The sequence below is a fragment of the Drosophila tropicalis genome, unplaced genomic scaffold (genome assembly GCF_018151085.1).
Source record: "Drosophila tropicalis isolate 14030-0801.00 unplaced genomic scaffold, ASM1815108v1 contig_413, whole genome shotgun sequence".
In the NCBI taxonomy this organism is placed as follows: domain Eukaryota; kingdom Metazoa; phylum Arthropoda; class Insecta; order Diptera; family Drosophilidae; genus Drosophila; species Drosophila tropicalis.
This window is the reverse complement of record NW_027172877.1, coordinates 177,988-196,084: the sequence shown is the minus strand read 5'-3', so window position 1 is coordinate 196,084 and position 18,097 is coordinate 177,988. Positions and strand designations below refer to the sequence as shown.

The 18,097-nt window shown below is 37.1% G+C and overlaps 1 protein-coding gene across 1 annotated transcript in view; it reads right to left on the bottom strand.

The window, feature by feature from the left end:
* Positions 1 to 1,281: 1,281 nt before the first annotated feature.
* LOC137573578 (calponin homology domain-containing protein DDB_G0272472) overlaps positions 1,282 to 18,097 on the bottom strand; it is a 33,352-nt gene continuing 16,536 nt past the window's right edge. The window contains exons 3-8 of the mRNA XM_068285533.1: positions 5,508 to 5,658; positions 4,326 to 4,460; positions 4,058 to 4,248; positions 2,287 to 2,433; positions 1,801 to 2,218; positions 1,282 to 1,736 (exon numbers count right to left, since the gene is read on the bottom strand). Of these exons, the coding sequence (XP_068141634.1) occupies positions 1,578 to 1,736; positions 1,801 to 2,218; positions 2,287 to 2,433; positions 4,058 to 4,248; positions 4,326 to 4,460; positions 5,508 to 5,658 (1,201 nt within the window). The 3' untranslated portion in view covers positions 1,282 to 1,577. The remainder of the gene's footprint in view (positions 1,737 to 1,800; positions 2,219 to 2,286; positions 2,434 to 4,057; positions 4,249 to 4,325; positions 4,461 to 5,507; positions 5,659 to 18,097) is intronic.

Here is an 18,097-nt window from a genome sequence, read left to right as displayed (position 1 = left end):
GCGTGAAGTGTCATCATAAATCTCACAGTGCTGATTACCCTTTATGATGGCGCATATAACTGGAGAATAATTAGTACCAAAATAGAGAGAATGGGTTGATTGACCTGTGTTTATAATACTCTCTGTACTGTCCTGAGATTTATATTCAGTTGCACCCTTTTTCGCTTTATTTACTTATAATTCACAACTAGTTTTAGCATATGCATCCTAGACATTTGTCCTTTGAAACTATTGCCCTTCTATACTATTTCAAAGAGTTTCACATGAATGTAGTCAGAAACCACAGGATGCCATACATTTTGGTACCAATTAAGATTATTAGTTTTTGTCTAATTAAGTTTTGCAAATTGGTTGCTTAAAAATTTCGCCACAATAATTGAACAAATACTTTAAATTATTGAAAGAAGCAGCCACATGTGCCGCAAACAAGAATATTTCACTTAATATGGGACAAATGTGGTGACAGATAGGGAACAAGATGTCACAGATGTCAAGCACCGATGAGGCCGACACTTTAAAGTCAATAGCTGCGAGTAATGGCAAAGGAAGAGCCAACCAGTCAGGACACACATATTTCAACACCATCTACCACATGATTTGCATTTGTCTCTTTGCGCTTTGTTGTTTTGACTTGTTTTTTAAACAGAGGGCTCCTCGAAAGAACACAAGCATCTCTAGGGTTGCGGAATGGGCTTGACGATTGCCACGGGCAACCGAAACAACAACAGAAAAGTTAAAATAAAAAACTTGAGATGATACTAAAGAAAACCAATAAGAAATTTGTACAGAAAAAAAATATATAAAGTTGAAGTGCTGCTGCGGTGCGAAGCAAAGTTAAATATATTTTTGGCCAAGGGCATATCTATTTTTAGTCTCTTCAGTCGTTTTCAATTTTCTTTTGACATATCTGTATTATAATTTTCTTTTTTTTTTCTCTCTTAAGCTTTTGAGCCCGATTAAGTTGCATCAGTTATGAATCGAATCCTTCTGCCTTTGCTGAATCATTGACCATCGTCACAGATAAATGCGTCACAAATCGTCAGGTTCGCCTGACTTCGACTATGAAGTAAAATGATGACTAAATTACCTCATCTAATTACCATTATATATTTATTTAGTATTTGCCAAGCAACTAGTACTTAGTTTGACCCCAATCCAAGTAATCGTAACGACCAATTAAGTCATAGAATCGAAATAAAACCTACGTAAATGGGTAGACATCAAATATATTGGATAAAAACAATAATTAGCGAAGTAATTTGTATTGATAACTCAATTCGATTCTTTATCACTGGGCAAATATTTGTGGTTTATTTTCGTACTTTGTGGATTTTTTATATATTTGTTTATACTGATTACATTATCTCCAGGTGGTGGTTACATTCTTAATTAAACATTCCATTGACGTGATTTGACAGCTTGTTTTTTCCCCCCAAAATCTGTCTTCTAATCTCTAATTTATGACTCGAAATTTGCACACAATATGTGTGAAAAGTAAATGTAAAGGAGCAAACACAAAAACCTTTGAAATGAAAATGTAAAATTAAAAAATTAAATCCTTTTGAACCCTTTGCTGCTTAAGCCGGAGTCTGAGCCTGAGGTTGAGGTTGAACCTCAGAACTAACAATGTCCAATTCCTGTTCCTCGGCAGCTTCCTCTTCACCTTCTTCGGGAACTTCATCTAGGATTTCACCCATAATTATCTCCTCGGCCAGTTGATACAGTTCACATATGTCCTGAGAGAGATTTTGAAAATTAGTTGGAGTTATTCGTTTTCTCTCTTTCATCCACTTCACTCACCTTGGCATTTCTAAGAGCCACAATTTTCTCGTCTTCGAAACGCAATTGATCGTATTGCTCCTTGGAGATTAATAGGCCTCGATTGAATTCATCTTCCATCTCAGCCTCCAGTTCCTCGGCATATTGTTGCTTGGCCAAGGTAAGACTGATGGCATCTTCGCTGGGTATTGTGTCATCGGATATATCGGTGGCATCGTCCATATATTTTGATTGCAAGACACCAGGATATTCAGCAGTGGACACCGATGGCTCGCGTTGCAGTTCCATACTTGTTGCCAGCAAATCAGCTTCGGCATCCATTTCGTCCATTAGCTCAGATAGTTGAGAGGCCACTACAGTTGGTTTTACTACCTTTGTATCTTTAGATTTATCGTCCAATTGATTGCGAATTCTAAGTTCAGTTTCACGGAACTTTTGCCTAGATCGGAATCGATAGACCCGAGCTTATAAAAAGAAAGTTGTGCTTAGATATACATGGGTACACACCTGGCTCTGACAATATTCTGTATATCCATTGGATCCGATGAGAAAGGCTTAGGTGTACGCAAGGAGCGCTCCTTCATTTTGGCACGCTCATGCTCAAGGAACTGCTGAAGGCTCTGTTCACAGTCACGCCAGTCTTCGTTCTCGATGCTATATAGGTTGTGTGGAAGGGGGAAGGGAACGAAAAGTTAAGTTTTCATTAGCCACGATTTGTGAATATTCAACTCATGCATATTAATGGACTATGCTGGCATATAAGGCTTCTTTTTTCCTTCTCCTCCCACTTTTAATGAAGCTCGCGAGCGCCTCTAAGGCCAAGGCTGGGGTCTTATCACTTTTGTTTACTCTCATGCGAAATGGGTTATGCGAATAAAAAAATTAGGGAAAAATAAAAGCAACATAAATAACGATTCCTCTTAAAGTAAAACTCAATTACTCTAGATTGAAATATTTTCAGCAAACTTTACTCCGTATAGATTTCATTTCATCATTAATATGCATACTTTCGGCTTAAATTTCGATTTATCATCTTTTTTCAGTATTTAATATAGCGTATAAGAAATGTCAACTAACGGAAATTCATTTGCAACCTTTTTTCATACTTTTATGTTTATTACTTCATCCCCCAACAACGCCTACCCCAAAATCCTTAAAAGCCCCTGGCTCATCGCTTCACTTTAATTCTCAGTATCGCTGGGGAAAAAGAATACAAAGGTCTTTCCATAATGTTGCTGCATTCTTATTCTTTTGATTTAACTGCTACAAAACTTAATTGTTTAAAATAAGGATGTCTTTAAGGAAACGTGAATACAATATGAAACACAAGTATACGAAACATTTATGCGATTAGATGTCGACTATCTAAAGCAGAATAAATATATAAGTAGTTAAATTTAGTCCTGCGTTTGTTTTAGATTAATCAACGCAACTTCACCAAATCAGATGCATTAAAGCTATATCTAATACAAGTTACTTTGTCACAAAGCAACAACCCTAGCATATAGTTAGCCCCTACAACAATTTTAAACCAATCTCGAACATAACAACGGCAGGATGTAAAATGACCCACGCCGAGCCTAAAGGTTAACCCTCGAACATATGGGTTTGAGTTTCACCAGAAGAACATGTTTTTTAGCCTAAAGAGTTCGTATAAAAACTCCGTATGTGTAAATAAAATCAGTTCATGTTTTTAATTCACTAAACGAAGATTGGGTTTATTTTCCTCTCCCTGGAATCCCTATTCAGCATTTGTAATACATTTAAGTACCATACGAGAATTGGTTAAGGAATCAACCAGCAGGAATGCTGAGACTTCACTGAGATTAGTAAGTAGTTTGTCATATTAACATATCTAAGAGGACATGTTAATTCATGGTCGTGCAACAAATAGAAGCAGCTTCAACTAAAAAAAGCACAAGTTTTCTCTATCAGCACAAGAAATCCTTTGTAGGACTTGGAAAATTGAAATTAAATTTGAAATAACTGAGCACTTATGTTCCCTCAGCCTGCCCTAGTTTTGCCTTAATACAAATACATAAACATTTAGTTAATATTATAGCCAACCATAACTATCTTTCTATTAAATATGTCATTAAAATCTTGCTGATATATTATTTTCATTTCAATTTTTGATAGCGGAAGGATTCGCCTAGATCCTTACTGTAAATGGACCTTTTAGAAACAGAATTATATTTAATTGTTGTTTTTGTTTTCGTGGTGCTTACACTCAAAGACAAAGTTAATATAGATTAAACTCTTAGTCTCATGGACTTACCGCAAAAGATCCATTCCCCTTTCGGCATCCTCCAATCTATATTTTTCCACAAGCAATTTCTGTTGCCGCTTACGTTCCTTTTTCTTGGCCAAGAGTTCAGCTTCTTTGGCGGCATACTGAAGACGTTCCCGCTCCCATTTGACACCCTGCTGCTTGAGCCGCTCGGCGTTCTTCTCACGGCTGGTCTTGAGCTATAGGGAATACAGAGAGGACGCAAACTATTAAACTACTATTCTATTTCTTAAGAAAAAATCAATTATATATGCACCTTGGAACGCTCTTTCTGTATCTCCAAGTTGGCATCTTTGTTGACCATAAATATGGGATCATCGGCTAGTTCATCGGGTATAACATCTGTTTTCCCCTCAATAATCAACATGCGTTCTCTTTCCACTTCTTTTATCTATATCGAAATAAGGAGAACGTTTTATTAATCAAGTTTAATGATTAATCGTAAAAATACTGATAAAATTTTTCTGGCAAGCATCTGCTGTTACTATCGAAACCATCTGCAGGTCTAAAATGATGGATGAGGTGGAATTGAGGAGAAATGGTGGAACACAATCCTTACGCCCCCATTTGACACCTTTTCTTTTAGCCTGCATTGCGCACAAATGCAATGGGTTCTTTCGAAACTTTACCTTCCATTACATTCAACTGCAATTTGCTGTAAATATCTATCAGGACAGACAAATCTCTCTAAGTATCTGTTTCCTCTGCAATGAAGTACTTATATAGTTTACACTTTGCATGTCTCGCAGACATAAGGAAATCAAATGACTGGTAGTTGACTACACTGAACGAAAAAGTCTATTTAAGTTCTTGATTTTTAGAAACCCAATCTCGCTTCTTACATAAACCAATCAATACAGTTAATCGCAGTGTAGGGCCGAAATTTTTATTACTTTGACAGCTTTGATTTTAGTGGCATTTTCATGTTGAGAACTCATTGAATTCAATTGTTTTGTCCCTACAAAGACCGGGCGTAGGTTTATGGGCGTGACTTGAAAACTTTTTAGGTGTTTGGAGGGCGTGACTAAAAGTAGACTATTCACCAGAAACTTAAAGCAAAAGTTAACACTATAAACGTCATACACTCAAAAAAAACTACAAGGCTGAATGACTACAGTTAAATTGACTTTTAGCTAACTTTAATAACCTCCTCTAATTTTGAGTGCATTCAGCCACATTTTAGGTCCTTGAGAAATAAGCTATGTATGATAAAGTCCTCCGCCTGCCTTTGTATTATGACGACACATAAATTTACACCAAAAATAGAAAAAGGGCAGAAAAAGTTTCTTTTACGTGACAAAATACTCAAAATTTGAATTTGTGGAAACCCTTCTTCATTTTGTGAAATTGGGGAAAATTAAATTACCCAAAAAACACAAATTGGTCTCATTTGTTTGTTAGCTTGGGGTTTTAGCCATGGCATCCCTTATTCACTTACCTCGCGGGCCTTGATTCGGGACTGCAGCTGATTGCAGTAATCCTCCTTAATACGTTGACGCAACTCTCCCATGTAGGCTCTGTCCGTTAATTTGACCACATTGGTGCCCATTAGACGCTCCAGACGAGCGCTAATGCGCGGCAAATTGAAACTGTTGAATTTGATGGAGAAGACAATTTGAAAGTCACCGTTAATGAGTGGTAAAAAAAGAACTAAAACGTGGCTTTATGTTTTGGGTTTTTGTTTCCTCGCTGTTTGGTTAATTACAAATCACAAACAAAACAAAGAACCTTGCCACATGGGTCCGCCAGGACACCGTGACGCTGTGTATTTCGCGCTTGTAACTGTTGGTAACGAATGAGGTCGTCGTCGATAGACGGGGTTTTTCTGTATTTTTTTCCTTTTTCGGGGAGTTGCATATAAATTTGTGTGTTACTATAGCACTGGGAAATTCTTCGTTTTGGGTGGATTGCTTTTTTTCTTCTTACTTTTATTATTTTTTGTTGCCAAAACACCCGAAACTAACCGACAACACAAGGACAAGGAGTCGCTTAAACTGCCATTTTCGGTTCGCTTCCACCTCATGCCTAACGCTCATGTCAAAACACCAGCTACGAAATGTAAAAAGACGTCTTACAGTGGGCTCTAATCGCATCAAAATCAAGTTTACATCTAAAGCTATCACAAAAGATCTGCTCCAAAAGGTATGCTATAAATTTGGTAAACAAAAAGGGAATGACAACAAAAGTTTATAAGTTATGTTAATACAATTTAAGCAAATTGAACTCTTAAATCGATTTTTATTTGATTCTCGACATTATCGACAATAACCACTGTGTTTCGTCTACACCATATAGCATTACACATATAGCATTTCTTCGTGATTTGCAACAACAACACCAGCAATTTAACGTAATTCTAGACATGCATCACACACAGTTGAGGAGCTTGAACTAAGAGAGAGACCAACTGTGGGGCGGGATAGGAAGAAAAAATGTCTGACTTTCGCTGGGCTATTTAGCAGATATCATGGGATACTCCCATAGACAAACATACTACATGTGAGCGGTTGAAGGGGGAGGGGCGATACTTAAATATATGGTAAATAGTCATTTCTATGTCTTACATGTCTCATAAAACATTTTTGGCGTATCCTTAGTAAGCCAGCCAGGCCATGAATACAAAAGGAGAATGCTAAAACACCCACGACTACAGATTACAAAGGGTTGTAGTAGTAGTTAAATATGATTGTCATATTTAGTTGACAATTAGTACTGCATATAGACAATAGCATTGAGAAGACAGCACAAAGTTTTGTGGCCACATTAGATTGCCTGACTTTTGGTTGATACTATAGACAACTCTTGGTTCTGAGCCAACAATGTGCTTCTACAGTTAAATTTGATTTAAGCCCCCCAAGGGATTAAGGTTATGGTATTAGTTATAGGCTCAACAACTGCCATCGGGATCACATATGCTTGTTTAAATTAAATTCTTATATATTAATAGTAATTATTTAACTAGGAAAAAAATGAAATGGGTGGAAATGGCTGAATTTTTAAATAAACTAGATCACCGTAAATACTATATACATGAATCTACATACCAAATGAGGTGGCTCTATCTCCTTTAGTCTTGGAAAACTAGGAGTTCATTCGGACGGACGTACGGACATGACTTAATCGACTCGGCTGTTGATGTTGATCAAGAATATTTATAGGTACTCCATGGGGTCGGATAAGCATCATTCTGCGTGTTACATACACTTTGGTAACCATTAATTAAGTTGTATACATGTATAGTGGTGGGAAAAGTCTTCTTCTGAGCGTAACAATCATCTGACTAAGTACTCTCTAAAAGGGTATACAAAAAATATCACTGGAAGGTCATAGATATCCAATTACTTGATTATATTTGATCTATGGCTTACTTAAGAAACCAATAAATATCATAAGCCAAATAATAGGCACTTCTTATATCGCTCTTACTCGTATAACTCCCTTTAGCACACTAGCGCACCTAACGTCCGCCCTTCCTTACGTTTCATACTAGAGAAAATCGTTTCAATAGTGTTTTTCGATTTACAGGGGCTTTGTGATACGTATTTGAAGTAAACTTGATCTTTGTACCCAATATTGAAGTATGAATTCCACAATTGGGAACTTAAGCTCTTAGTTTCGCTTGGATATACATAGCTGAATATTTTATCTAATATATATTGTACTCCAATCCATGATTTAGGTAGAAACTTTAGATAGAGCTTTGGGGAAGCCTTTTTCAACTCACATCCTAGCATTTGGGACATTGTTTTGAAATAAATCAGCTTAATAAGAGCTGCGTGAATAACAGAAACAATTATTTGAGTTCACAATGTTCAAAACGAAACGAATAAAATAAATGGAAAAATTAAGAATAAATGCGATTATGGTCAAACTATAACACTGTTTTCCTCGAGTTCAATAATACATTTTTTTTTTAATTTAAGTTTTCTGGACTTGTGCTGTTTTTCTGTTGTACCTCTTGTTCCACTTGTAGCTTCCCTATTTTTCGATACATTTCTGATAAAGTTGTATGCTTGTTTGCCTTAAAATGTTTCAAATTAAATAAGAAAATTCGAATTGAATCGAGTGTCTTAGCACATTTTAAAGTTTTGCCACTCAATCCAGTGCATTTAATTAATTTAATTTGAATTTTTAATAAGATCTGAGAAGCACTTATACATTCACACTTGTTCATTTCATTGAATTGTTCACTTATACATTTCAATTCAATTGGAATGGATTTATACAGCTCTCTTGTCCAAATTGAGCACTCTTTGTTGATAACAGATTTTATTTAGAATATGATTAAGCGATAAGATCGATACAAATGGTATTTGATGATTAAGAACATGACTGAACACAAGACGAAACTGATTAACAGAAGATGTTATAAGCAGCTTATCAGGAGGAAATGTGGCTAGGCTGACACAGAAGTCTCTATAATAAGAGAACGTACTCAATTTAATCAGAAAAAAGATTTAGAATTACACAGGTTATATAAAGCCACAGCATTATGCTGAAAATTTTAATCATTGAAGTTTTAACACTTGATTCGATCTGCAATTAACTTGAAACAATAAACCTTGGCATTCTACGTTTGATTTCTTGCATTGTCTGATTTAAGATTTAGCCCTTGCAATTTGCTTCCCTATCAAATATAAACGCCAACAAAGCACTTTATTTGTAGTCATTCAACAGCAACAATGTTGACGTCGTTGTTGTCTTTGATGTGTTAACCAAAAACCAATTCGAACCCCACGAAAATCGTAGCTCGTAATAGTTGAAAGTCATCAAAGTACAATTCAATAAATTTTCAATATGCGAACACAGGTGGTAAAGGTGGTGCACATTTCCTTCTTCCTCCCATCCCCCCTGGTGGTCCCCACCATCACCCCATCAGCATTGACATTGATAATGAAATATCCGAAGGATATGTACAATAGTGTTCGTTGTCGTCGTGCTGGTCGTATCAATAAGTCAACCCTTCTACACATGCATAAATTACGGCTTTGAGTATTGCCGGAAAGGGGGGAGGCCATCTATCTATCTGTCATGTCTAATGTGACCTACAAAATCTCAAGCACATGCAGAAACAATGTAGTTTGAACTTGACGAACAGGAAAGGGTTGCGAAAGGAAACCGACAAGGAAGGAAGCCATTAGGTGGGATTTTCAAATGGAAGTACATATGTTTGTATCTACATATATCTACTAGGTGGGCTTATTTATTTTACCCTGATCTCTTTCAATGCAACTCTTATTCTGCCTCTCTCCGCCTCCACGTCTCTCTAGAGGGAGAGAAGACATTTACAGGGGTCACGAAAATGATTTATGTCCCACCTATTTGTCATGGCAGTACACAGATATTATTATTGTTATTACAACTTAGTCGTGCGTGTATGAATTGGCTGTTCCTTGGTTCCCCCAAAGGGATATGCCTGTAGGCAATATAAAATTGAGTGAAATATTGTTTATCGTTTAATATACATATATATTGACTCTTTGCATACGTACAAGGCTTTAAATGCAGTCAATTCTAGTTCCAAATATGCGAAACATTATACGCAGGCAAAAATATATTTCATAATAATGAAGTAAGCACCTACACTCTGTTCCAACACACAAATATATATTATTTAAAATGTTAACCTATCATAAGCAGCGTTCTATAGACCCATCACAACGTATATATCAATCAATTAGTTCATCAAATTTGTAAATGCAATTTTAGTTAGCCATCATTGAAATTTGACATCAAATCTTATCTTTTTGATTAAGTTCGGAAATGAGAACACGGGGATACCATTTCTTGATGCCTAAGTTGATCAATTTACGTAAATTAAGGTTGCTACCGATTTCATCCATCAGTTCTGGGTAAATTTAGATTTTCGTGTCATTTTATTGGCTGAAAAAGTGAGATACTCCAACAAAGCAATTCGAAATAAAAAGAGTCAAAGACTAATTCCTAGTAGATACTTGTATTCTCTGCAAAGTCTGATACGAAGCGTCTCCGATCGCACAAAAGTTTCAATCAGAAGTGTTTATAGCCCCCCTCCGTTTGTGCGTTTGTTCTTCCGCCTGAATTAACGCAATCTCCTCCGAGACCTTTAAAGATACAATACTAAATCTCTTCTTGTTGGACACTTTAGACAACTATATCGCTTAATTTCCAAAGAAATTATTAAAACAAGAACTTCTGGGTTCCTTCTCTAAAGGAATTCAAGCTCCCGAAATGAAGATCAACGCATAGTACCTTGGTTGAATCGAATCTGGACTATTTTGGTTTATCGAGCTGTACATTTTGTTCAATAACAAGAGAGTATAAAGAAAAGTGACAAGTCTGAATATTCCTATATGAAAATTTAAAGACGGTTATCCATGCCAAACATAGTTTAACATTATTTGTATAATGGTTTAAATTCAATTTAAATTTCAATAGGTCGCAATCTCTAACCTAGCAAGATAAACTTTCATTTTCTAAGATATTCTTATCTTCTTGGTTATTAAGTTAAGCGGTGTCTGAAAATTACCTTATTTAATCACAATTTGTGACTTTTTGATGGGGTAGACATGAAAGTGTTTGCCATATGTGCATCCTACAGAGGATGTCCTATACAAAGTACGTTACAAGCGGGTGGCATTTCCACGATGTTCACTTTCACTTTATCTGCCTTCGAGTTTTCGTCGTTTCATTTAAAGGAACGTCATAAGGTTGCTACGTTTCGTATTCGTGTCATCAAAAGTTTCATTGATTACATTTATGACTTAATTAGAGCGTTCTGAATGCGCTAAACTATATTAGTTTACAGGGCTGCTCCATTATCACCCATTCTCTTCTTATCCCCTCTTTCTCCTCCGCCACTAACAATAAAAGTCTTTTGTAAAAATGGAAAGAGTCGAGTAGCGTTGAGTTGGGTGGTCGGAGAAGGCTTGGCGTAGTAAAACGAATGCAATGCTAATTAATGCGTGAAACGTGCATAAATTTTACCACCCAAGACTTGACATTTATGCCCATTAAAATTGATAATTGCAGCACGTAGGACGAGGATTTTGTTGCGGAAATCTAGCGGGACAATATGAAAATACGCTGAAAGGGATGATAACGGAAATAGGAAAAATTACCCATCCTCCGGCTCCAAGTTGCACTGAACAAAGTCTATGAGAAAATCCTCTTCGACTTCAAGATCTTCCAGTGTAGTGGATGGTTTTTTAGATCTTTTCCGCTTGCTTATCATTATCCAGGCAACGCAAATCACTTTCGCGGGGAACTTTCAACCAACAGAGACAACCGGCGAATGTCGAGCCCTTTCGACTGGCTTAACTGATTTCTTGCTATTTGAGACTGTGCGTGTGTGCTTGGCGTTGACACTCGTCGTGTGTGTACGGATATATGAGTGTAGATATTTTTGGGAGCAAGGAATGGGAATTCCACTTTCATTCTTTAATGTCACATAGCCCAGGTATCCTTCCCATGTGCTCCTTTGCCGATGTCGGCGTCGTCGTCGTCCGCATCGCATGTTTAATGTTAGGCGTAATGACATGACACCAATGTCAATATTATAACGAAATATATACAACCGACTAGAACGCAACGCAGTGTGTGTCAAGTCAACAAGTTCTCGCATCTTGATACACTTTCGGGTTAACATGGGTTGGAGACTTTAAGGTGAAGACCTAATGCCTTGGCTCTTTAAACTGTCATTCGATTAATTTTGACAGAAAGCAAAAGGGTATCATCGATCCATGATCAACAACCGATTTACTTTAAATCTAGAGTTACCCCCTCACATCGCTCTTCTCCGTTCTTTTAAAGATTAACTGATTGGATCTAGATGACAAAAAAGCTGCCTGAAAGAAATTAATTTTTAAATTCCTTTAGTGCAACGAAGAGAAATAAAGTCTTTTATAGACAGGTGACAACTCTGTTTTTGTCCCACTCTCCTACTCGTTTATGCCTCTTCTAAGCCTGTGTTTTGCTTCTGTTGTTATTTTCTCTTGCCTCTTTTTGTTCATTCCGAACAACTGTCGGTGTTTATTTCACCGTTAGCTCCATAGTTTTGTCCCCGCAAGTCCTTCTCTTTTTAGCCTTTGACACACGCGAAATCGTTTTCGCCCTATGGCAAAAAGGGTGAGGGAGAGATGAGGGAAAGACAGTCATCGTCTCACATTACTATGTGAAACCAGATAACAATTTTGCTTTATGACCAGATTTCATGCCAACAAGACATACAATAATTTCCTCTAATCGACTTTGAGCGCGGAAATTGAGCAAACACTTTTCAGTGCACAGCGCGGGGTCTGCGGTGGGGAAACCAAAACTTGTGGTAAGATGTTTTTGACAAAGCCCAAAGACTTCTGGCTACGTTTTACGTGTCATTTCCGGTTTAATTTGCATCGGAATCTCCTCAGACGGTGACTTTATATGCACATAGATACATTTCAAAGTATTCAATTTCCCTTGATAGTTCTACCATGCACTCTTCTTTGCTCAAACCATTCTTGAACGCATACATATAGAAATATCGATAATTTTTAAAGGCATTGAGAAAGTTGCTTTCGAAAATTACCTATGACAGTCTTAAAAAAAGTGTGCCCAATTTGTTGCTGTTCTGCTTTCAGCTTAATTTTGTTTTCAATACAATTTGCAAGAAGACACTTCATATTTTCATAATAATAGAAGATGACCAGCTTACTTAATAAATCTTCGAAAGTATAAACCCTCCAGTACCAAATGTCCCCGGTCGACAATGTCGCCGCATCGTCGACTATATCGAAGTCGGCAGAATTAAATTCTGCCGGCGTCGACATGCAAAGACCAGCCGACGGTGCCCGAACTATCCAATGTCGTCATCGAAACACTTCGGCTACCGAAAAGAGTTGAGCAAACACAATTTCTTGAAAAAAATTGCCACAAAAAAAAAAAAGGCAAGAATAGGAAAAATGCAGCATCAAATAATATTTATTTTCATGACGGCTTTTCCATACCCTTGTTACTTATGGATGAGGGAAAAATTTGAACATTATTACCATATATGTACATATTATTATACCCTTGCAGAGGGTATTATAAAATTGGTCAGATGTTTGTAACGCACAGAAGGAGACGTTTCCGACCCCATAAAGCATATATATTCTTGATCAGCATGAGAAGCTAAGTCGATATAGCCATGTCCGTCTGTCCGTCGGTGCGTACGCGTTTTACTCAGCCATCTTAAGAGCTATCGGGATGAAATTTTTTTTGGGAGCTTTTTTTTTACCCGGGTGAGATAAAGTATGAAAATCTTTGGGATCGGACTACTATATCATATAACTCTGGAACAAAAATTTTTGCAAAAATTGGAGTATCCCCATTAAATTTACCAATATAATAGAATTTGATATAAAATCTCAGATCCCAAAATTTGACCCTGATCGGATAAATAGAACACAAGTTACAGTCTATATAAATCGGTTCAATCGCTGCCGGCAGCTCTGCTTGCTGCCTACTACGTCATCATCAAATCAACAGAGCACATGCATACACACACAGACGCAACGCTACATAAACTGTATGTGTATGCGTGCGTTGCTTTGCTTAGGGAATGAGGGAAGAAGAAGAACAAATTGTACATAGTATGAAGAGTAAAATTGTTTTGTTTGTATATTAATGAATTGAGTTGCAGAAAACAAATTTTGAACATGTGAAATTATTATTGTCAAGGACTGCAAGGGTATATAAACTTCGGCATAGCCGAATTTAACTTCTTTGATATTTTTTATATATACATAATTTGTCAATAACTTGTTACTTATACATAAATTGATCATTAAATAAGCATGTTTTTTTGATGTGAAACATATGTAAATTTCACATAATTTTACATGCATCGTCGGTTATGGCCAAGCATACTCTGTGTTTTCGGCACGCCACAAAAAGGAAGACAAAAAGAACAAAGTTCAAACGGGACATTGCATTGTTGTTTTCATTTACCATTTCGGCACGCGTCGCTTTGTAATTTTCGTTTCTCTTTGCATTTGATTTAAATTTGCGTACAAGACAGTTGTCAAAGATTTCAGTGTGAAAGATTACAGTGAAAATATTTAAATTATTAAAAATTTATAAAGGTAAGTTTGCATGCATTTCAAAATAATTCAAATAAAGTTTCTAAATTTTAAAAATAGAAGTGACAAATTTTAATTTTTTGTGTTGCAGATGTCTCAAGGAGTACAGCCGGCGGCATTAGAAGATACATAATTTATTGTTTATGTTTATTGTTATACCCTTGCTGTTAAATAAAAATTTAATAAATGAATAAATTAATAAAAAGAAAGTTTTGTATTTTGTATTTTATTTTTGTATGGACAACACTATCGACATTTAATGTAATTGTCGATGGAACGTCCTCTGAAGTTAACGATAATCGAGTTGGGATTCGAACCAGGGATATTCCGATCGCCAAGCGAGCAGTCTATCGGCACAGCCACCGTGACACATACGAATCTGATGCCAATACTTCTTGAGGTAAATGTTTACTATTACTACTCGGGCCCAAAACGCTCTTAAACTACATAATTTTGGTATCAAACGAAAGAGAAAAATTCCGCGAGCACGACCTCACGTGCGCCTTGGCGATTTATTTCGTAGTTTTTGAGTAATTAACAAAAGAAAATTAATATTTTTAGCGGGACTATAGCTAAAAGTAGCTGTTTCCGGCTAAAAAAAGCTGTTGAATTTTGAGATGGTGTTGCCAAATACCGAATTTTGGATACTCGAATACGCGGGCTTTTTGAGTCTTTTGTTCGCACTATTCTCAACAAACGAAAATATTGTTGAGTTTACAATATTTCTTGATTTTGTAGAACAAATATAGCTTAGAATACAATATTCCTCGACTTTAGAGTTTAGATTAAAATATTTGGCTACCAGGGCGGTCAAACAGCGCGCCAAATAAAAAATTGCGTTTGACAACACTGAAATCTAGCTTTACCCGATTTTTCCACTTTTCAACACTGAAATCTCGAGTAGTAGTAGTAAACATTTTTTGTCCCTTATTTTCAGTGCGTGCCTGTTTGTCGAACTGAAAGGTTGTGTGCGGACCATTTTTTTTAGAGCGTTAACCCTTCAGTGGTCGCAAGAAAAATGTCTTTTTGCAGTTGTTGTCGCAAGCACGTGCTAGGCGTAAAGTCTGTTCATGTACCAAAGTGTATTACAAAAAGAACTTTGTGGGAGCAGTCTCTGGGCTGTAGATGAGGTGTCGCATGGAGGACTCATAAAACCTTCATCGACATTTAAAAACAAAATCAAACAATTAGAACTCATATTTTTAAATATTGTAAAAGATAAATTTACAATAACAGAAAATGTGAAGAAGACATTGTTAAACGCCGCTGAGCAGGTCGATATTAATGTAAATATTAAAAAATTTTATTTTAAAATACGTATATTCTTTAGAATTAAGAGCCTAAACAAAAGAATAGCTGTTAAACAAAAAAACAAAGAATAATGTCAAATTCAAAACTAATAAAAATTAAATTATAAAAACTACAACTCTTGTCATAACTAAGGAAACTTTTAGGCCCATGCACGATGCGCGGGTTAATCGACGCACTGTGTAGTCGTTTCACTCACACTCACTATACAACGCTCTTTCACTCGCACTTATATTAAGGGACTATGATTTTGCCGAGTGGACTACCTTGTATAATTGTATCATGGGTTGAGCATGAACCGACGAGTGTACGCATACATATGCAAAACGAGAGCACAGCGACACAGACATGCGCTCATCGTTCTGCGATCTGTGGCAGACTGAATTATTTTCGATGTGTAGCGACACTGCGGCCGCTCTCTGGGGTTCTACGCTGTTCGGCTTTTGCCGAAGTTCTCTGGGGTTCCACGCTCAGGCTAGCATTTGTAATCAAAAAAACTTGAGTTTGACGCATCTATGTATTCTATGGTTAGTGGTATAACATTGCATCCTAAATATTTGACTTTTGATGGTAAAAAATTCACACTTGTCTAACCGTCACTGCAACTTATTTTTTACCAATCTAAAAACTTCTTTCAAAACTTTTAGACGCCTCGTTGCAGTTTTGAGTCCCATCGGCAAAATTCGAATTGACCTAAGGGCGTCACAAATGACGGATATTTCACTGAATCCTCGTCAAGGCACTTAAATCTATACACAAGCCACAGGCTTTAAAAAATTTAGCCTCGATATTTCAACTCAGACTCTTCAGCTACCTTGATTAACTCAAAACTAATTTCTATTTTATTCTTAACTACGAAACAGAAAATTTGGCCATGTATTTTCAATGGGCTTTTATTAACTCCAAAATATGACTTCAAAACAGGATGTAGACAAATTCCAGCGGGCACCCTTGATTTCTTCATTATTGATGTACTAACTGATCCTTAACACGAGCCGGGTGGTCTCTTTGGTTCAATACGTTGTAGATAACTCCCGATGGTACATGGGAAATCATAGTTGACCATATACTTGACAGATGGCACATTCTGTGAAGCAATATCGGTTGCGACCAGGATATTGTAGATACCCTTGCGAAAATCACGTAAAATCTGCTCTCGGTCCGCTTGCGATTTATCACCGTGAATGGACTCACAGCGCACAAAGGACCCAATAAAGGCATTTAGAGTATCTACGCAACTTTTACGCTCGGCAACTACTACAATTTTGCCAGGATGGTCACTTGTATCATAGATTTCGGTTAGCAATTCCTTGAGTTTATGTAATTTCTCCTCCTCTTTAACAATTTTCACCAACCTCTTTGGTTTATCGGAATCCTTGGCCATGTGTCCTAATGCGTTGCAGTTTTAACAGCGCCAGTCCTTTCTATCAGCGCTCTTCTTAATAATTCATGGTTTCACCATTGCATCCGACGGAATGCATTTAATCAGTTGTTCCAATAGCTCCTCTGTATCCAAATTTATATTTTGAGCCAAAGTCATCTTTGCTTCAAGATAAATGGCAAACTTTTCCTGGCGTTGCCATATGCGTTGTTCAAAGTTTCGTCGCAAAAATCGACTGTCCGATCCAGTTGCATACACAGTCAAACGACCCCTTTTGTTTCTCATCATGTGTCTGCGAGCTTCTGGCGCCTAGTTCGGTAGCGCCGTCGTGTCGCGCTTGAGCTTGGAGTCGCTCGCAGTTGGCCTTGGATTCTGCTTCTAATTTTCGTATTATGTTGAGCATTCCGTTAAAATTTTCGGACTTTGTCGCTGCGGCGTCACTTCGATGGTCTGGCTAAATTTTTTACCACAAATCTGACTCTTCGTTGTTACTGTATTTGCCAGCTAGATCTGCGTTTTGGCAACTCTACATCATTGGATTGATTCGCTCTTCTTCAGATTCTGTGCTACTATCATTAGTTTCCGACGATGCGCAGCCTCGGCCCATTAACGGGACCTGGTTAAGACGCGCCACTAAGTCAGCTTTGCTGCAGTCCCAAGACGGCTAACACATTTTTTAAATAAACAGGGCGAAAACTATTGATATTCACCTCGGTAAATGTTTACTATTACTACTCGGGCCCAAAACGCGCTTAAACTACATAATTTTGGTATCAAACGAAAGAGAAAAATTGCACGAGCACGACCACAGCGCCTTGGCGATTTATTTCGTAGTTTTTGAGTAATTAACAAAAGAAAATTAATATTTTAAGCGGGACTATAGCTAAAAGTAGCTTTTTCCGGCTAAAAGAAGCTGTTCAATTTTGAGATGGTGTTACCAAATGCCGAATTTTGGATACTCGAATACGCGGGAGTAGCCGAATATTCCTCGACTTTTGAGTTTAGATTAAAATATTTGGCTACCAGGGCAGTCAAACAGCGCGCCAAATAAAAAATTGCGTTTGACAACACTGAAATCTAGCTTTACCCGATTTTTCCACTTTTCAACACTGAAATCTCGAGTAGTAGTAGTAAACATTTTTTGTCCCTTATTTTCAGTGCGTGCCTGTTTGTCGAACTGAAAGGTTGTGTGCGGACCATTTTTTTTAGAGCGTTAACCCTTCAGTGGTCGCAAGAAAAATGTCTTTTTGCAGTTGTTGT